The sequence below is a fragment of the Myotis myotis genome, unplaced genomic scaffold (assembly GCF_014108235.1).
Source record: "Myotis myotis isolate mMyoMyo1 unplaced genomic scaffold, mMyoMyo1.p scaffold_m19_p_22, whole genome shotgun sequence".
NCBI lineage: Eukaryota > Metazoa > Chordata > Mammalia > Chiroptera > Vespertilionidae > Myotis > Myotis myotis.
The window spans coordinates 6,506,599-6,528,200 of NW_023416327.1; the positions used below are offsets into that span (position 1 = coordinate 6,506,599).

General features: G+C 49.6%; 1 protein-coding gene across 50 annotated transcripts in view; it reads left to right on the top strand.

The window, feature by feature from the left end:
• MAP4K4 (mitogen-activated protein kinase kinase kinase kinase 4) overlaps nucleotides 1-21,602 on the top strand; it is a 196,224-nt gene that overhangs the window by 88,105 nt on the left and 86,517 nt on the right. For all 50 annotated transcript variants that reach the window (XM_036355263.1, XM_036355265.1, XM_036355264.1 and 47 more), the window contains exon 3: nucleotides 447-503. In XM_036355263.1, the coding sequence (XP_036211156.1) occupies nucleotides 447-503 (57 nt within the window). The remainder of the gene's footprint in view (nucleotides 1-446; nucleotides 504-21,602) is intronic.

Sequence of the window (21,602 nt, forward strand, 5' to 3'; positions counted from 1 at the left end):
AACCTTCAAGGAAGACTCTCAGATTAACTCCTTGAAGTCAAATAGTGGTGTTGGGAGCTCCACTGGGGAAAAAGGACTGTTCATTTCGGCAGTACACACAGGGAGGTGTTTTTTGTTTGTTTTTTTGTCAATTTCTTTTTTGAGTGCTCAACCTGATGTATAGAAGAACATTTAAGTTGCTTGGATTGAGAGGTAACAATACAGAAATTAAACCCTGGAAAAAAAAGGGAAACTTATCAAAACTCATTTGTTTCCATTGTTCTGTTTATCACGTGTGGTTCATTGGTATTAGCAACGATATTGTTCTATTGGAAAGCATGGTCTATTTCATCAGTATTTTTTTGGAAAAAAATATAGAAGAACTGATTTGTTGAAGCACCAACATTCTGTTCTAGTGATTGTGCAAAACAGTGGTGCCAATTATCTTTCTTTCCTCTGTTTTTCAGGGTCGACATGTTAAAACAGGTCAGCTGGCGGCCATCAAAGTTATGGATGTTACTGAGGTAAGATGGGGTCACACACATACTTACCTAAACCGGGAGGGAGCAGTCAGGGACCCCGCCCTCCCAGTGGAAGAGCATTGTTCTGTTTGGAGAATCAATCTTGAGCACATTGCCCTCCTGTGACGTTGCCACGACACTGTGGGGCCATAACACCCAGCACAACAGCGGGCTAAATTGTGCAGATGGTCCCCAAGTAACTAACAATCAGTAGCATTTTCTTAAAAACACACACAAACACACACCTCTGAGTGATGTCAGCCTTGGCAGCATAATGGACCATAATTGGAAACATCTTCTAGTGGAAAAGACGAGATTTGAGAGGGGATGGGAAAGTCACATAAATGGGAGAGAGTCAGGCTGTGGGGGAGGGGAGCTTCTCTGGGGTACAGGGCCACATTTGGGCCATTTCTTTTATTTTTAACACGGGGAAGAAAACAGGTCCAGCCAGTTCCCAGAGGATTGAAAACAGAAACATCTGCTAGAACGCTGAGCAGATTTTTGGCAAAATTTAGTAGCAAAAAATAGTTCTTAAAATGGTCACGTGGGGTTTGCTGTGTAGCTGTAGGTGGAAGGATAAGCCAACTCCACAGAAAGGGAGGGCCTCCCTCCGCGTGTGCCTGTGTGCATACATGTGCTGAGTCATAGTTCCTGCTTAAATAGCCATGGGTCATCGTGACTAAATCCGTTCTGTCTTAAGTTACTATTGACCCTTGAACAACATGGGTTTGGACTGTGCGGTTTCACTTATATGCAGATTTTTTTCAATAAATATGTTAAATGTGTTTTCTTATGATTTTCTTAGTATCTTCTTTTCTCTAGCTTACTTAGTTGTAAGAATACAGTATGTAGCCGAAACCGGTTTGGCTCAGTGGATAGAGCGTCGGCCTGCGGACTGAAGGGTCCCAGGTTCGATTCCGGTCAAGGGCATGTACCTGGGTTGCGGGCACATCCCCAGTGGGAGATGTGCAGGAGGCAGCTGATCAATGTTTCTCTCTCATCGATGTTTCTGACTCTCTATCTCTCTCCCTTCCTCTCTGTAAAAAATCAATAAAATATATTTTTTAAAAAAAAGAATACAGTATGTAGCACACACAGTACACAGAGTATGTGTTAATTAGGCTTCTGGTCAACAGTAGGCGATTAGCAGTTAAGTTTTTGGGGAGTCAAAAGTTATAAGCAATTTTCAGTGGTCATCACCCCTAACCTATAGCCCCCCCATGTTGTTCAAGGGTCAGCTGTATTTTCACCAGAAATTTTACTTCACATTCTCATGATTTCTTATAACTTGTTTAATTCTGAATAAGGTTTACCATCACATATTCTAGAGAGAGTTAACCAGCAGCCTTGGGGACTTGGGGCATTTTTAAATCAAGCCCCGATCTGCCCTAATCGGGTCTACGAGGAAGACGTGGCTGACTTGGTCTCAGGTGTACTGGTACAGGCGTGATCTCGGGAGAGGCGGAGAGCACCGTGGTCTCGGCTGCCGACAGGGACAGAGCTTCCACAGTGTGAGGTGTGGTGCTCTGTGAGGTGACTGCTCTTTTCTCTGCCAAAGAGGATAAGGAGACTTTGCAATGGAAAAGTGCCATTGTGTGGTCGACTGGCTAGAGGCCCTTGTAGCACTGATTGCTGTGCAGGGCCCTGGTAGCGCATTGGGATGTGGCTCTGCTGTGTGCAGGGTCCTGGTAGCTCATGGGGATGTGGGTCTGCTGTGTGCAGGGCCCTGGTAGCGCATGGGGATGTGGCTCTGCTGTGTGCGGGGCCCTGGTAGCGCATGGGGATGTGGGTCTGTGCTGTGTGCAGGGCCCTGGTAGCACATGGGGATGTGGGTCTGTGCTGTATGCAGGGCCCTGGTAGCACATGGGGATGTGGGTCTGTGCTGTATGCAGGGCCCTGGTAGCACATGGGGATGTGGGTCTGTGCTGTGTGCAGGGCCCTGGTAGCACATGGGGATGTGGGTGTGCTGTGTGCAGGGCCCTGGTAGCGCATGGGGATGTGGCTCTGCTGTGTGCAGGGTCCTGGTAGCACATGGGGATGTGGCTCTGCTGTGTACAGGGTCCTGGTAGCGCATGGGGATGTGGGTCTGCTGTGTGCAGGGTCCTGGTAGCTCATGGGGATGTGGGTCTGCTGTGTGTAGGGTCCTGGTAGCACATGGGGATGTGGGTGTGCTGTGTGCAGGGCCCTGGTAGCTCATGGGGATGTGGGTGTGCTGTGTGCAGGGTCCTGGTAGCTCATGGGCATGTGGCTCTGCTGTGTGCAGGGCCCTGGTAGCTCATGGGGATGTGGGTCTGCTGTGTGCAGGGCCCTGGTAGCACATGGGGATGTGGGTGTGCTGTGTGCAGGGTCCTGGTAGCTCATGGGGATGTGGGTCTGCTGTGTGCAGGGTCCTGGTAGCTCATGGGGATGTGGCTCTGCTGTGTGCAGGGTCCTGGTAGCTCATGGGGATGTGGGTCTGCTGTGTGCAGGGCCCTGGTAGCTCATGGGGATGTGGCTCTGCTGTGTGCAGGGTCCTGGTAGCGCATGGGGATGTGGCTCTGCTGTGTGCAGGGCCCTGGTAGCGCATGGGGATGTGGGTCTGCTGTGTGCAGGGCCCTGGTAGCTCATGGGGATGTGGGTCTGCTGTGTGCAGGGTCCTTCCTGGTGTCCAGCTCATGGGAAATGGATGCTTTCCAATTAGATATGACTTTTAAGATTATGTTAAAGAGTGGCAAATTCTGACTGTAATTTAAGTACAAAAGTCGAGTTATCTTGTGCGGGGCTCGCTGTGACTAGAATGCCCGTCTCCTCCGCCTTCGGTGCCTGGCGCTGGCACCGCCCTGGGAGGCCATGTGGCCGGAGCCCGTGCTCCGTGACATTTGTTAACACACATCTTGGCAGACTTGTGTCCTGGCAGACTGATGAGTGCCACCGTAACTGTCACCATTCAGAGTTTTTGAAGCATCTGGAAGTCCTGAGACTGGTATTTTCCTCACTTCCCCGGTGCTGCCTGGCTGTTGGCGGCTGTGGCTGCCTGGCCAGCTCCTTCCCCTCGCAGTGAGGCGGGTCTTCCCTGTGTCCTCCTCACAAGGCCTGGCTCTGGTTATACGTGTGCAGGACGTGGTCACTGTTTAAAAAACGTGTAAAACATAAGAACATATCAAGGAGAGTTAAATTCTTACACTCCCGCCCCCCCCCAAACACACACACACACACAACCACTGTGGTGCTCGGCTGGCTTCCTATTATCTGTGAGCACAGCTCCAAACCGCACAGCTGTGTGCAGTAGACGCCTTTGTCCACTGCTGCTGAGTCGTATACAAAAAATCAGGCAATGTTGGAAAAATGCATTTTCAGGACTCCTTTAAAAATAATTATGCGCAACCCATGTGCTGGGAGAAATGGACACCAAATGGTGGTCTTGAGAACAAATTGAAACTCAATCAAGCGTTTACTGTCCTGACCTCTCCGTCCTGTGTCCACGCAGTGACCTCTGTGCTGTCGCTTGGGGCACAGTGTGGGTAGAGGACATCGTGCAGCTGGCACCCCAGGAAACCTGCCCTTGCCTGACCCCCATCGAGGGCCTCTTGGCAGTCCTGCGAAGTTGTAGGCATTGGCTTGGGTCAGACCTGGGAGCAAATTCCTGACTACTGAAATGTTTCAGGTTTCAGCTCCATCAGGAGGAGAGCGGATTCGGCATGGTTTTAGACTTCTCAATTTTGTCACAAAACTTTGTGAATGCTTATTTTTGGGAAAAATCACCGATTCTTGAGTCAGTTCCTTAAGTGAAATTGAGAGGCAGTTACCAGGCTCCTCTTATTCCTTCGGCTCTGAAGCCCAGAGAAGCAGCGGTGTGGGGAGGTGGGTGTAGGGCCGCTCTCCGCCCAGCTCGGCCTCAACAGTCCCGAGTGGATTTGCTCCCAAGTGGCTACACCTCACCTGCTTTGATTATGGACCTGGACCCAGAACACAAAGCCAGCAGAGCATTCATATCTCGCCCCGGGGCTAGGTGTTAGGAACGATAGGAAACCAAGAGATCTGGAAGAGAGGCATTTATTTGCAAGAGATGTAAAGATCCTATATAATAAATGGCTAATATGCAAATTTTCCCCTCTGGAGTTCCACTGACCAGGAGTTCAACTGCTCGCTATGACATGTGCTGACCACCAGGGGTTGGCGCAGAATGAAGGAAGGTCCTGGCTGGCAGCCAGCAGCCAGGGAAGGATGGCCCCACCCGGCAGCCAGCAGCCAGGGGAAGGAAGGTCCCGATCGGTCCTGATTGCCAGCCAGGCCTAGGGACCCTACCCATGCACGAATTTCCTGCATCGAGCCTCTAGTCTCTTTATATTGCTTCTCAGTTTTTAACATTTTTAAGAATTGATTATCTTTAGGATTTTGAAGAAAGCATGTCATTTATATGATTGGTTGTGGGAAGGGTTTCAGGAGCAGGTTAAGGTTGTGTTCAAGCTGGGCAAGACCAGAACATGAGATCTAGAATGTGTTGTTTTGTTTTTGAAATAATTGTAGAGTCACATGAATTAGCACAAAAGTATATAAGGAGGTCCTATGCACCCTGCACCCAGTTTCCCCCCAGTGGTATAACTATCTTCTATACTAATAAAAGGGTAATATGCTAATCAGACCGGGTCAACCAGACATATTCCATATGTCTGACTTCCTTCCAGACAGTTAGGGGGCGACCAGGCTGGCAGGGGAGCAATTAGGGAGTGACCAGGCCAGCGGGGGGGGCAGTTAGGGGGTGACCAGGCTGGCAGGGGGGTGACCAGGCCAGCAGGGGGGCAGTTAGGGGGCAACCAGGCTGGCAAGCAGAGGCAGTTAGGTGTGATCAGGCAAGTAGGTAGAGGCAGTTAGGGGTGATCAGGCAGGCCGGCAGGGGAGCAGTCAGGGGGTGACCAAGCTGGCAGGGGAGCAGTTAGGGGGTGGCCAGGCTGGCAGGGGGGCAATTAGGGTGTGACCAGGCCAGCAGGGGGTGCAGTTAGGGGGCGATCAGGCCAGCAAGCAGAGGCAGTTAGGGGCAGTCAGGCAGGCAGACAGGTAGAGTGGTTAAGGGCGATCAGGCAGGCAGGTAAGCGAGCAGTTAGGAGCCAGCAGTCCCGGATTGCAAGAGGGATGTCTGACTGCCGGTTTAGGCCTGATCCCTGTGGGACAACCCCCGAGGGGTCCTGGATTGGAGAGAGTGCAGGCCAGGCTAAGGAACCCCTCCTCCACCCCCTCCCGCATGAATTTTGTGCACCAGGCCTCTAGTCTATATATATATCTATAATATGTAAAAATCTAAGTGACCTTTGTGACCAAATGACCAGTCAACCAGTCACTATGACACACACTGACCACCAGGGAGCAGACGCTCAACGCAGGAGCTGTCCTCTGGTGGTCAGTGTGCTCCCACAGCCAACCTCCTGTGGCCAGCCAACCTTCCATGGCCAGCCAACCTCCCCTGGTCCCTTCCCCCAGCTGGCAGGCCCCGAATCCTGGGAGTGCCCACCAACGACAGCCCCTTTGTTCTGTCGCTTCTGTTGTCACCGCAGGCTCTGCCCACCCCCGGAATGCAGGGAGGTGGCAATAACACGCACGTGATTGGCCTGACCCTGATCAGCCCTCCCCGATCAGGACTGGGTGAGGTGGCCCCGATCGGCCCTGATCACCGGCCAGGCCTAGGGACCCCATTCATGCACAAATTTCGTGCACTGGGCCTCTAGTAGTACAATATTATAATTAAAGTCCATGAACAAAACAAGGCAAGACAAGTGAGTGAGTTTATAAGATAAGCATTTGACTTGGATTCCACTGTGAGTTTGTAACAAACAAGGCTGCATGTTACTGTGTGGTTACTTGTGCCTTCCGCAGGCAGGCCAGAACAGGCAAGGCACCAGCCACAGATTTCCTCAACTTCAGAGTGCGTATGTTTGTGTGGTGTGGGTTTTAAAAAAAATACATTTTTGTTGATTTCAGAAAAGAAGAGAGAGAGAGAGGTGGAAACATCAATGACGAGAGAGAATCACTGGTCGGCTACCTTCTGCACACTCCCTATGGGGGATTGAGCCTGCAACCCAGGCATGTGCCCTGACTGGGAATCGAACCGTGACCTCCTGGTTCATAGGTCGATGCTGAGCCACTGAGCCACACTGGCCAGGCTAGCAACCAGCGTTTGAATGCTATGTGTGCTCATTGCTGCTGAGGTGTTATGCTGCTAGGTCCTTTCAGTAGACAGTGTGAAAATACACTTTTCAAAAATCAGTTTTTCCTTAGTTTTTAAAGTCTTGTATACTTTATATAAAAAACTGGTTCATAATAAAGTAATGCATTTACTTATTTGCTTTATTTTAAAGTCCTTTCAAGAATTTGAATAACAGTGGTACTACTTATCAGCAGACATGAAGCTTAAGATTTCCCTGAAGTTCTTTCTGTCTGCAATGTATGTTACACAGTGCTGTGTTCAGAAGCTACATGAAGTAATTCTTTTCTCTGTGAGGTTTAGCAGTTTGATGTGTAGCTAGATTGAGTTTCTGTATTGTGCATTTGTAGGGTTTGCTTTTTTCTCCTGACTTAGTTTAATTTCTGAATGTGTAAGTACTTTAGATGGTTCACAAATCAAAACTACATAAACAGGTGTGTATTTTGATGAACAACTGAGAGAAGTTTAGGCTGGATCGTCCTGCTGACAGACCCTCTCCTGCCCAAGTGCTACATGCAGCTGTGATGCCCTTTTGTGGGCTTGCTATTGGGGCCACTCATTTCTGGGGTGTTGCAGAGAGAGCAGCGGCTGACTGGGAGTGGGGTGGTGCTGTCTGGGGTGTTTCACCCAAGCTCTCACCTGGGTGGGAGCGCTGCATGAAGCCAGTGTTCTGGCTGCTTTGGGGTCTTCCCTCCACTAGGCCTTTGGGCATAGGAAGGGGTTAAAGTTTTAGATTCTCAACCTGGGAACTTGTTAGAAATGCAGGTCTCAGATTTCACCCTGATGCTATAGTAGAAATTGTGGGTTGGGGCCCAGCAATCTGGGCTGTAACAAGCTCTCTAGGGGTTGAATGCTCCCTCACATTTGAAAACCCTGACTTCAGTGGTACCTTAGATCATAGGCCGCCTCCTGTCTAGGAGTGAGGAATTCTAGCTCAGAGTCCCACCACCTCTGTTCAGGAGGATACTGCTAATTAGAGTTCAGGGATTAGAACCCAGATCTTTGCGTCTCAATCTACTGACTCTTTGAAACTATCAACAATTTCAAACATTGGGGTCTAAGTAGGTATGTTGAAAGAGCTGGTTTTATCTGGACCGTAAAGGATGGATGGACCTTGACTCTCTCTTAGTTTCGTGAACAAAATGTGTGTGATTGGTAATTGTGAGATATACCTTGGAGGACAGGGGATGCGGGGCCTGAAGCCTGTTGGGGTGCAGGGAACCAGCCAGCAGATTTTACTGGGTACCTTCCACCTTTCTTGCATTGTGCTCCTAGAGGTATGGGTATAAAAGCTGCATAAAAATCCGGCCTTGCCTAGAACAGCCAGTAAGAGCCCAGGCCTCTGCCTGTGTCCTGAGCAGGGAGCATCCCCGAAAGGAGTCGCACCACCGCTGTGTCCTTCTGCAGGGCCACGTTTATTAGGGGAGACCTCCTGTAAGCAGTAGTCACACACAGGGTACACACAGAGAGGGGAGCTTCTGGCACAAAGTCCTGGTCACTGGCGGTGTCCGCTGCAGAGGCAGCCCCAGCGGGACCCGCGCCCGTGGAGTGGAAGTCCAGCGGGGCTCTAGGTGTGACCCGTGCACAGCCAAGCTTGAGGCCAGGTGGTGGGAGCTCTGAGTTCTATGCCCACCAAGGGTGGAGGTCAGTGGCGTCCTTATCCCAGTGTCCAGCCTTGTGTTTTGGGTTCTGGTCCCCTCCTAAGGGCGTTCCTGTTAGACCTCATTCTTGACATACAATTGACATACTGTCTTGGCTGACAGTGACTCCACTTTGGGTTGTCAAGGGTGGCCAGCAAGTGTGCTCTGCTGTTGCACCCTGCAGCCTGTCCTCACATTAGTGAGGCAAGAGCCACAGCAGCAGCGGCCTCATGCCAAGCAGTGCACATCACCGCTGGCGGATCCCTTTGGTGCTGACCCAGCTGGGCCCACAGAGGAGCGGGACACCTTTCTTGCTCTCGGGTGTTTCATGCTGTGGCTAGCCGGAGGGAAACAAGCTGACTCCAGTTTACAAAGCGAGGCCTGTGAGGCTTAGCAGTTTCACCACCTTTCAGTGGGAGGAGCACAGTGTCATGAATGTGCCCTTCTTGTCTAGACTGAAAATAAGAACAAAAGGAAGGGAGGGAGAGATCGCCGGACCTTGTGACCTATTGTTCCTAGAGGCCAGTTACATGTTGCAGGCCTCATTGCTTGGTACTGGCTTCTTCCATTGCAGGCAACTGGCGGCTCTTTCTCTTGCCCTTGCTTGGACCTGGCAGCTTGCCACAGGCCCACTCATGGTTGTGGGGGAGCCCTCATTGCACCAGTGAGAACCACAGTGGGTGTCTCCTGACCCAGCTGTTCCTTCTTTCCATCTTTCTCTGCTTTCTCCCTGTCTTAACAAACTACCTTCTCTTTCATGTCTACTGAGAGGGAAACTGATGTGCCAAGATAGTGGAATGCTGAATTTCCTTACTTGAGGTAACTTCTAAATTTAAATGATCTTGCTCTTTAATTTCAACTTACTAATTTGTATTGTCTTCTTTACTCAGTCTTTCTGTGGATGGAGTAAAGGTCCCAAGTTGTACATCTTTATTTTTAATATTGGTACAAGTCCTTGGAGAAAAGTTCTTAAAACAAGTTAGAAATGGGTTGAATTTTGATTTATTTTAATTGGAAAGTATGAAATGATGTTGAGAACTAACAGTTTCAGTGTACTCTCATAGAATACCACAGTGTTTCTTAACCTTATTTTCATTATCATCTCCCTAAGAAGAATCCTTTTAAGATATTTTTTCCTAGTCACCCCATGAAAATTTTAGACTCTCTCTAGTATATCTGTTCATGTATTGTATGTGTGTGTATAAATTTTTTTATTGATTTCAGAAAGGAAGGGAGAGAGATAGAAACATCAATGATGAGAGAATCATCGATCAGCTGCCTCCTGCACGCCCCACACTGGGGATCAAGCCCGCAATTGGACATGTGCCCTGATCAGGACTCAAACCTCGACTTACTAGATTATAGGTCGCTGCTCGAACGCTGAGCCGGCAGGCATTTCTTTACGCTTTATACATGTAAGCAGTAGGCTTTCCCTCCACCTCCAAGAACCATCCTGTGCCCCTAGGTGACTGCTCCCGCATTGAGAACACCCGGTATAGACTAGGATAAACATACAGCCTTTTACTAAGGAGCCAGAGTAAGCTTTGTACTGTTTCTAATATCTTCTTTTGAAAACAATTCACTAGATATTAGAATTAATCTCACCCTGGCTGGGTGACTCAGTTGGTTAGAGCATTGTCCCCATACACCAAGGTCCTGGTTTGATCCCCAGTCAGGACACATATAAGGAGCAGCAACCAATGAATGCATAAGTAAGTGGAACAGCAAATATCTCTCTCCCTCTCCCTCTCCTTCCCTCCCTCCCTCTCTCCCCTTCCCCCTTCTTCTCCCTCTTCCTCTCTCTCTGTCAAATCAACTTTAAAAAATTTTAAAAATAGAAGTAATTTTAAGTGGTAAAGACTTACTGGCTATAAAGTGTAGAGTGGATGGAGTGAATCAGAGTTTTTTAAGGACTAGTTCCTGCATCACAAAGACACCTGCTCGAATTCATGCAGCAACCTCGGAGGCAGATAACATCACATCCTCCAAGAACAAAGGCGGGCCCCAGGACCCAGGCCTTTCCGAAGGTATCACTCCTCTCTCTCTTTTTCTGAATCCTTTTATTCATCTTCCCCCCAAAGTAATATAATTGCTCAACAAACAGGTACCTGATAAAGTATTTAAAAAACAGCTATGCTAGTGATGATGTGATTAGTTCTTTTGGTTTTGGCAGGGGTAGAATGTATTTCTATTTTGGATTAATTTATTCTAATTTAAGAATGTAACCAGAAGCTTACAAAATATAAAAATTCTCCTATTCTCTCCTTGTCTTCTAAGTAAATAAAGAGAGGAAGGTTCAGAGTAAGTTAGCGTATTCCTCAGGCATTTGTGTTTTTCACGTTGGAAAGTCTTCATTTTATTTATGGACTAGAGGCCCAATGCATGAAATTCGTGCAAGAGTAGGCCTTCCTTCCCCCAGCTGCTGGCACTGGCTTCCCTCTGGCACCTGGCACCTGGGACCTGGGCTTCCCTTGCAGCCCCAGCTTCATCCTTCTGGACATCTGGTCTAATTAGCATATTACGCGTTTATTATTATGGATACGATGGGGGCAGTGGGAATGGCACCAAGTGTTACACAGGTGGGGTCAGACTCAGCAACCTCAGTACTTGAGTTCTGGCTAGGAGACAATTCAGAGCCGAGACTTAAGCTGTAACATTTATTCAGAAAGTCACAGATGTGGAAGAATGAATGGTAGAAGAAATGGGCTGAGGAAACAAGTTACAGAGGCAAAGAAAGGCCCTTGGAGCTTGGAGTGAGGGAGGTCAAGGTGACCCACCTGAAAGGAGGGGGAGGGGGAAGGGAGGGAGGAGGGGAAAGTGCCAGTGTGCTCTGGGTGGGAGGCGCTGGGTCCTCCGTCTTAGGGCTTTAGGGTAGAGACCTTAGGGGAGGTCCCAGGAAAGAAAGATCTCAGTAGAACAGTCAGTAGCTTTCCAGGCGTGTCCTTTCAGGGTCATGGTCTCCATGATTGGTCAGTGCCAGGGGGTCATTACCCAGTGCAGCTGGGCCTGATGTCAGCCGTGGGGACACTTGTCTGGTTTTGCTGCTCTTCTGGGCCTGGAGCTGAACTACAACTGAGGCCTAGATGTTACCTCTGGGGAGGGAAGGTCAGGGGTCTAAAGTAATATGCTCGGGGAGGAAGGTCGCCCAGGGGATGCGGTCCCACCCTACAGTTGTCCTTTGCTAGGCACCCGGGGCTGTCCACCTGGTGACCTTCTGTACCTGGCCTGTCGTCCTTGCCCTGCTCATGTCTGTCTAATGCCTACCACATCCCCCTTCAAGGATCTTGGCTCTGAATTCTTTCAAAGAAAAGGGGTACAGGGTGTCCTCGGTAGCTGCTTCCTACTGAAGAGGGATGATGTTTTCTTTCGGATCCAAGAGATCCTTGCTCTCTGTCTGAGGGATGACTAGACCTGGGCATGGCAGGAGGTGGCAATGATGTCTAGGGTGGTATTCCCTGAGTGCAAGTAGAGTTTGATACCTGGTGGAAACAAACTGTTATAAATTTTAATATTATTGGGGCAAAAGGCAGAACAACAAGTATTATGAAGAATGGTGCAGTGAAAGATAAGCATTTTAGTCCTAATAATTCCAGGTCAAATGATGGAAGAAAAATGAAACATTAGTTTGGAGGTTGTAGCCAAAATTTAAGAAAACTAGAAAAATTCAGGGTCCAGTTTAATTTATAGGTGAAGAATAAAATTTTGAAGACAATGAATTGAACTGGACTCTAATCTTCATATCTACATTATAGATTCCTTTGAAACATAATTTTCCCCTAAAATCACCCTCATTTTTATTAGAGAGCCAAATTAAGACCAATTTATTTACTGCATTAAGTCCAGTTTCAATTTGGCCTGGTTATTTGCATAAACACAATGAGAATAGCAATTGATTGTCTAGGCCAGTGGTCAGCAAACTCATTAGTCAACAGAGCCAAATATCAACAGTACAACGATTGAAATTTCTTTTGAGAGCCTAATTTTTTAAACTTAAACTATATAGGTAGGTACATTGTTATTAACTTAATTAGGGTACTCCTAAGCTGGCCTTTGCTAAAAACGTCCTCAATCTGATTGAGGTATGTTCACTGAGGTCGACCCCTTCCAACTCTCCCATCCACACTCATCTTGTATACTTGTTTCGTCCATCTCCTTTCGTTCATCCTCTCTATATGTCCAAGCCATCTCAACATACCTAAAAAAATGTTTCATTTTATAATAATAAAGCCACCATCACAAAATAACTACAATTCTTAAATTGACGACAAAAATACCTATAGTATTTGCAGCTGGTTGGAAAAATACAGGTAACTTTATGCTTCAAGTAGGTACTTTTGTCACCCGCTCGTGACTTGCGGACGCGACTAGCACTAACCACTGCACAATGAGACTGCTGACTGACTGGCTCACTCAACTCGTGCATGAATGGCGCGCGCCTCCCCCACGCTGCATATCCCGCGGCCCGCCTGTGCCACATTTCCCGTCGCCCGACTGACCAACCGACCGACCGACACCCCCCACTTCTTCTAACGCCACTTCTTCAAAATAGACTCGCCCAGCCCGAAAACCGACTTCTGCGCATGGGCCACAAAGTTTCATTCGCACTGTACGTGCGGGCCCGCACATGGTTTTTTGTGGAAGAGCCACACTCAAGGGGCCAAAGAGTCGCATGTGGCTCGAGAGCCGTGGTTTGCCGACCACTGGTCTAGGCTCTTTTAAATCTGCTTTCCTGGAATCCCATGATTAAGCTTTAGTTAGCCCCTCAGGGCAAAAAAGCTGAGCCTCCTAGTTGCCTGCAACTAGGTTTGTCTGCAATACCTATAGGCTTGGGGGAATTCCTCAATTTCTTGAGGTCCCCAAAGATGTCTTGAGGCTCTTCCTTTGCCATCCCCCAGGAAAGCAACCTTCTCTTCTTACCTGGAAGACCTGCCATGAGCCATATGAATAAGCAAAGCACCAGGTCATTTTGATAACCGGAATGGTGAGCCAAGGTGTTTTCCTGGGGTTGTGTCTCCCCGCAAGGGGAGAGGACCCAATAATGGGCTGCCCCTTAAAGCCCTGTTGTCCAGGGGTATATATTTGCTACAAGCCTGCTCTATGTTTATCTGTGTCGTCATCTGATTGATTCCCTCAATTGTTTTTGCCCAGCAACGGACCTGAATTTTCCATTTCTATGTGTCCTTTCTCTGTTCCTATGCTGAACTTTCTGTTTCTATGCGTTTGTACACCTTGTTGCTGTAGGCACTCCCTCCGTTTCCCATGCCTCCCGCTTTGAGTCCAGAAACATTTTATTATTTCTGCTTGGTTGGTGTCTGCCCCTGCCTATGTTCTTCACTGGACCCCTGCCCTATCTGCCTGCATTTCAAGTCAACCCTCTGAGTTTCTCCAAGTGGCTTTTATGAGCTTCGAAAGTCAATCTCAGTTCATTAAGGTTTCTGGTGACATCCAGAGTCCAGGTCTGTCTCTCAAACATGACACTCCAGTCAGTCTCTTGTTTAATGAAACCACAATTGGAAACTGGTCTTACTGAATTCATGCAAAGAAATGTATTGCCATGACTCACTCATTGACTAGTTAGCTGCCATTATATTTTGAATTTAATTTAAAAAGGTCCACCGCTTGCATCTATAGAATTACCAAACGGTTAAGAATTACCAAATCTGGAAGGATCATGTAGGGAGAAAAATATATAACTTACCAGTTTGCTTTAAAGAGTGGCAAAGAACCAAACTCTAACTCTGTATTAGCTTACTTTTTTTATCTTTAAATTCATTTGTTTAATTAAATTTATTATTTAGCTTATTGATATAATTTCTTCTCAAGATTTCTCTTCACAAATCATCTATAACTTACACAAGATTTTTTACCCATTCAGAAATAACCAGTTTATAACAACTTACTTTCTTCCTTTTCCTTCAAAAAATATTTCTATTACCAAAACTTATAATTTCTTTCCAACTTAATTAGAATTCTTAACTTTTAGAAATCTTGGTTTTTATTTTTTAGTGACAACTAAAAAGTAACCTATTAGCATTCTTTAGATTGGTGAGTACATTTTATAACTTCTAGAAACAGGCTCCTCCATTGGCAAACACTCACACTTTTAAGAGACATCCTATCTAATAAAAGAGAAACATGGTAATTGGCGTATGAGCGCTACCCTTCCCATTGGCTAATCAAGGCGATATGCAAATTAACTGCCAGCCAAGATGGCGGCCGGCAGCCAGGCAGCTTGAAACTAACATGAGGCTTGCTTGCTTCAGTGACGGAGGACTCCAACGTTCCCCGCCTGCCGCTGCAGGCCTCTGAGCTGCAAGCAACTATGTAACAAACATAGAAGCTAAACAAAACTCCAGAAACCTGCCGGGCTTCAGCCAGCAGGATCGCAACATTGTAAGCATAGGCCAGAAACCTACTTTTAGCAGCGGAGGCCTAAGAGCTGGAGCCAAGCCTCAAAGCTAAAGCTGGCCCAGAATAAAAAAAGAAAAAATAAAAAAAGGAGCAGTTGGGAGCTTCAGTCACCCCCAGCCTGAAAACAGTCCTCAGCTCCTCACCCAGACTGGACAGGCACCCCAGTGGGGACCCCCACCCTGAAGGGTGTGTGACCAGCTGCAAACAGCCATCATCTTCTCACCCAGGCTGGCCAGGCACCCCAGTGGGGACCCCCACCCTGATCCAGGACACCCTTCAGGGCAAACCAGCTGGCACCCACCCGTGCACCAGGCCTCTATATAGTCAAAAGGTAATATGCCTCCCAGCACCGGGATCAGCGGAGCCGCGAGGCCTCCCGGCACCGGGATCAGCATGACAGGGGCCAGCGCCCAAACCCCCTGATCGCCCTGCGGCTCTGTGTGTGACAGGGTGCGGCACCCCAACCCCCTGATCGGCCCTGCTCTGTGTGTGACAGGGTGCGGCACCCCACTCCCCCCCCCACCCCACCCCCCCCCCACGGGCCCTGCTCTGTGTATGACGGGGTAGAGCCATAACCTCCCCATCGGCCCTGCCCTGAGTGTGAGAGTGGTGGCACCCCAACCCCCTGATCGGCCCTGCTCTGTGGGTGATAGAGGGCGGCACCCCAACCCCCTGATGGGCCCTGCTCTGTGCGTGACAGGGGGCTGCGCCCCAACCCCCTGATGGGCCCTGCTCTGTGCGTGACAGGGTACAGAGCCCCAACCCCCCTGATGGGCCCTGCTCTGTGATTGACAGGGGGAAATGCCCCAACCCCCTGATTGGCCTTGCTCTGTGCATGACAGGGAGTGGCGCCGCAACCTCCCCATCAACCCTGCCTTGAGTGTGACAGGGGATGGTGCCCCAACCCCCCAGTCGGCCCTACCCTGAGCGTGACTGAGGGTGGAATCACAACCTCCTGATCGCCCTGCTCTGTGTATGACAGGGGGCGGCGCCCCCAACTCCCCAATCGGCCCTGCTCTGAGCCCGACTAGGGGCTGCACCTAGGGATTGGGCCTGCCCTCTGCCACCCGGGAGCAGGCCTAAGCCAGCAGGTCGTTATCTCCCGAGGGGTCCCAGACTGCGAGAGGGCACAGGCTGGGCTGAGGGACCCCCGTCCCCGCCGAGTGCACAAATTTTTGTGCACCGGGCCTCTAGTCTATAATAGTAAAAGCGTAATATGCAAATTGACCAAACGGCTGAACAGCAGAATGACTGTCTGGATGACCACGCTATGACACTCACTGGCTGACATGCACTGGTGCCAGACCAGCCAAGGTGGGTGCGATGCGATTGGTCGAGGTGCTGTGCCATCACCCCACGATCGCCCTGCAGAGGGAGGCCCAGGCTACCTGGCCAGCGGCGCTGCGGCGAGTGGGTGGGGCCTCCCTCTGTGGGGCAATTGATCACAGGGCTCCTGGACTGTGAGAGGGCGCAGGCTGGGCTGACGGACTCCCTGAGTGCATGAATTTTGTGCACCAGGCCTCTAGTACTTCTAATAAAGTATGACATTCACTTACAGCTTCAAATATATTTTCTAGGTTTTCTGTAAAAAAAGAAAAGAAGCCAAAAGTAGGTGAATTTAATACTTATCTAGCAATCAGTGTTTAACAGCTGAAATAAGTTAATTTGATCTGCTAAGATGGCTAAGGTTTTTTCCTTTTAATGAGGATTACCTCCCAGAAACTTGCATTTAAAAAGATGGCTTAGTTAAGATTTGGTGGGATTTGAGTTGATTCTGGAGCCACACCTCTGGCCCTGTAGAGACTTCATTTGTAATACCTCAAGAATTGGGTTCAAAGGACTGACAAATTCATTCCCTCAGTTTTAGATTTTTCTTTTCCACCGGGGTATATTTTTCTTCCTGGATCTGCAGCAATTACAGAGAGATCTAGTTTACATTACAGGTAGTATACAGCTGAGGTCATCCCTGAGAGCTATAAAGGCTTGGATATATGAAACCTCAGTCCGTTTTCCTGGGACCGGCAAAACAGGTCTTGGTCGTATTAAACTTAACGGTGCCATTAACTGGCCAAACCTCTCTATTGCCCACTTTATAGTGGGGCCAGGGTATGTTGCAAAAGAAGCTTGAGGGATTCAGGGTCAAATTTGGGTGTCTCGAGGCACTGTGGACTGTTCCCCAGCTGTGGAGAGACAGGCGTATTCCAAGCCACGAGTAGAAGTGCCCCTGTAGTCTCTGGGCTGCCCTGTGCTGAGAACCACAGCAGGTTCCCTCTTGCCCGGGAGCTACCTTGGGTGTGGAATGCATCCCCCATGCCCTGAGGTAGGCTTACCAATGGTTTTCATGATGGCTATCATGGGGAGATGGACTTACTCTGCTCAGACAGGTAGACTGCACTCCACAGGAATGCCCTGCTATCTGGGTGTAGAGTGCTACCCTGTGCCCTGGGGGCAGTTACCAACGGTCACAGTGGTGGCTGGGCACTGTAACGGTGGACTCACTCCGCTCAGACAGGTGGACTCCACTCTACACGAAGCCTGTCCCAAGCCAGGCATCCCTGCTTGTTGGCCTCCGTACTTAGCTAGCTTCCCCTCCATCATGCCTGTCCATACAAGGGTGCCTAGAAAACTGGCCCCACAACTCTCATCTTTAGTAGTTGGGCTAGTGACCTGCCTTCCATGTTCCTAGCAGCCCTGATCTTTAAGAGACCTAGTAGGGAGGGTTTCCTCTCCTCTCCTTAGTTATCTCACTTCTTATCTACAGCCTAGGGTCTCTCAACTCTTAACCTTTAGCTCCACCCCGAGGATTTAAAAAAATACAGCTCAAAGAAAGTCAGCCTCTTACCTTAAAACAAGGAGATCTGGAATTCCAAGGAAAACTTACCCAGGTCCATCCATGCAAAGCGAGGAGCTGGTGGGGCACAGTGGGCCCAGCTAGTACCCAGCACGGGCCTGGGTCTGCAAGGTGCTCCTGGGTGGGCTTCTCTAGAATCCTGCCGACTATGCCATGACCAGACAGTCTGAGGCTCACAACTTGAGTCACGTCACCATCATGTTGGCAGTGGTGGGAAGGGCACCAGGTGTCTGACTGGTGGGGTCAGACCGGACCTGGGCTCAGCAGCCTCGGTACTTGGGTTCTGGCTAGGAGACAAATCAGAGCCAAGATTCCAACTGTAGGAACATTTATTCAGAAAATCACAGAAGTGGAAGAAATGAGTGATAGAAGAAATGGGCTGAGGAAACAAGTTACAGAGTCAAAGAAGGGCCCTTGGAGCTTGGAGTGAGGGAGGTCAAGGTGACCCACCTGAAAGGAGAGGGAGGGAGAAGGGGAAGGTGCCAGTGTGCTCCCTGGAGGGAGGCGCTGGGTCCTCCATCGAGGTCTCCTCGATGGTCAGTGCCAGGGGGTCATTACCCAGTGCAGCTGGGCCTGATGTCAGCCGTGGGGACACTTGTCTGGTTTTGCTGCTCTTCTGGGCCTGGAGTGAACTACAACTGAGGCCTAGATGTTACCTCTGGGGAGGAAAGGTCAGGGGTCTAAAGCAGGGGTCCTCAAACTGCGGCCCGCGGGCCACATGCGGCCCGCCGGAAACATTTATCCGGTCCACCGGGTGTTTTTTCTGCCGCAGTGTGCATAGGAATTTGTTCATAGTTTTTTTTTAAACTATAGTCCGTCCCTCCAACGGTCTGAGGGATAGTGAACTGGCCCCCTGTTTAAAAAGTTTGAGGACTCCTGGTCTAAAGTAATATGCTCGGGGAGGAAGGTCGCCCAGGGCATGAGATCCCACCCCACAGTGTCCTTTGCTAGGCACCCGGGGCTGTCCACCTGGTGACCTTCTGTACCTGGCCCGTCGTCCTTGCCCTGCTCATGTCCGTGTAACTGCCCACCACTGACCCAGTGGTCGATGTTCAGAGGGATGCCCTGCTCAGAGTTTCATAGTTGTCACAGAATAGCATCTGGTCTTCCCTTCATCGTGCAGCTCGCTCTCAGTCCCCTTGGGGAGCGCAGCAGTGGGGCTCTGCCGCTGGAGTTTAATGTGGCAGCTAACTCGTTGTCATGCTCTGTAAGCTTGCAGTTATTCAGATCTTTGAGCATTGGCAAAAAAAAATATACATCACATCATTTTTATAAATTAGAGACAGCCCTTATTTTAATGTGTATGTGATAGAATGTTTTTATTACTTTATAATCGTACATTTTCTCTATTGATTGGTGCAATAGTTTTAAATATTAAAAAGGATCAGGGAACAATATTATTCAGTCTTATTGAAAACATGACCCAGGACGAGCCGCTTTGGTCAGAGGCAGTTTGGGTTCATCGGCCCTGGGAATGGCAGGTGTCAGCGTGGGTGCAGGTTTCTGTTGTTGTTTGTAATGCTGTTCATGAAGTTGCACTAATTCACTCATTAAACAGTTACTGGACACTGAGTCTGTGTAATCCCCACGATTCCCAGGCCCGGGGGGAGAGGGATTCCGTGGGTGGAGGGCTTTCTCTCCTCTCCGCCTCTCAGGACCGTCCTCTGCCACTGTTGGTGGCTTCTCCAGGCAGGCGGAGCACCCCCGTTTCTTAGTTTCGTTTCATCACTTTATGAATGAAAGGTGTTTTTCTGGTACAATAAATAGTTGACTTAAAAGAAACCGTCCAGCATTTTGTATAACCAAATTGGTATCTTTAAAAATAGGGACACTGTTCTTTAATAGTTCCATTCTCCTTCCCCACCAACTTTATTATTTAAAAATTTGGGGGCTCTAAGTGCACAGATGTGTTTTCATCTTGACACTTTGCTTGCTCTCATTCCCAAGTTTATTGAAAGGGACGCGTGTCGGAGGTTCAGGGGCACCCTCAGGTCCCTGGTCACTGGAGCGCCTGCAGGACTCAGCAGTGACTTAGTCCAAAGGAGGGTCACACAGCACGTCAGCAAGGGGAGGGCGCAGGGTGCAGGGAGTCCCTGCCCCAGGCTTCCTTCCTCCGCAGTCAGTAGGAGGCTCCTCGGAGACCCAGCACCAGGTTTTGTTCGGAGCTGGTCACAGAAGCACCCTCTGCCTGGCATGTACCCCACAGTTCAGACTCCCAGGAGGAAAGTAGGTGTTCAGCGTAAACCTCATTGTTCGGAGAGTGGAGGGAGCCCTCTTGACACCTGGGTCCTGGTGTGAGCTCAGGTCCAGCTAGTGGGCAGGCCTCTCTGGGGAGAGCGTCTCTGGCCTTGGGACCGGCTCTTGGACTAGCCAGTTAACCTTGCGGCTCAGCATCTCCAACCGGATGTCTGCGAGCCCACAGCCAGCCTGTCTCCCGCGAGTTCCTGTCTCCCTCACACACCTGTTTCATCGCAGTGTTGCCCTCGGTGGCCACTCCAGGCTGTTTGCTCAGGCCGCAAGGCCTTGAGTCCTCCAGGACCACCTCTGTCGCATACCACGCACCTCGCCTGTTAGGAAATCCTGTTGGCGCTAGTTTTGAACAATACCCAGTTTGTGTCAAAATAACGGCTTGTGGTGGATGGTGGGAGGGAATAGGCCACAAGTTGGTAACTGTTAAAATCTAGACTTAGGTACAGGAGGGTTGGATACACTGTTTTGCCTGCTTCTGTGTATTTGAAATTCATAACAAATTAGAACAGCCTGTGAGTTTGTAAGAAAATGTCACACACATGAATCGACCCCTTTTTGCCACAGCCTCTCCCACCCCCATATCTCGTGTCTTGCCTGGATTGCGCAGTCACTCCAGGCACGCCTTCCTCCGAGCATGGTCACCAGTGTCTTCTCTGGGCAGCAGCCTCGTGATCCTTTTTGAAACAAAGTCCTATCAGAATCTTTCACTGTCCTTACTTAGCTCCGAGTCTGAGCTAGGTTCTTACCATGGCCTGCGCGCCCCACTTGATTGGCCTCTCCCTCAGGCTCCCTCAGCCCTCCTCTCCTGCTGCCCTCTCCCCACCCACCCACAGGGCCTCCCTGTCCTACAGCTCCAGGGTGCTCCCTCCTGAAGGCCTGTCCCTTGCTGCTTGTATCTCCCTGGAATGCGAGTCCCTCATGATGGCTCTGCCTGCTCCTTCGCCTTCATGCCTCGACACAGTGAATTGCAGCCTCCTGCTCCCGATGCCCTTATCTGCTCTTAGGTTTACCATTTTCCACTTCTGTGCTGTGCTACGGAACAGTGTGTCTCACCTGCGTCTCCCATGGCTCCACTCATCCCCTCGCCCCCAGCGCATACACTCCCTGTGACGGGACCTTTGTTCTTTGCCGCGAGGCCGCATCTCAGCCAAGAGCCAGTGCCTGGGGCGGCAGCATCTCCCGGACGCTGAGCGGCCAGTGCCACCTGGTGCGGCAGCATCTCCCGGTGGAGTGAGCGGCCAGTGCCACCCGGGGAGACAAATGCGATGCCCCTTCTTCCTTTCTCTTCATGCGAAGGCCCGAAGCACAGGCAGCGGAAATGTGGCTGATGGATGGTGTTCCATGTGCATGTACTTTTGTTCATGAAACTATCTGAAAATTAAACTTAAAAAAATTACATGTTCTTATTGATTTTTTTAATGGAGAGGAAAGGAGAGGGGATAGAGAGATAGAAACATCAATGAGAGGAACATCATTCATCAGCTGCCTCCTGCACACCCCACACTGGGGATTGAACCCACAAACTGGGCATGTGCCCTGACTGGAAATCAAACTAGTGACCTCTTGGTTCATTGGTTGACGCTCAACCACTGAGCCACACCGGCCGGGCAGAAAAGTAAAGTTTTAATCTTTTAGTTGTGTCTGATGAGATGTGATAAAGTGGTGAATCAGAGCAGCTGGAAGGACAGGCCTCAAATGTCCTGTGCCCATTCCACTGACACTGCACCTTTTAAAATGGTGAAGCCTTTACAAGGACCTTAGCACCCCAAACCATG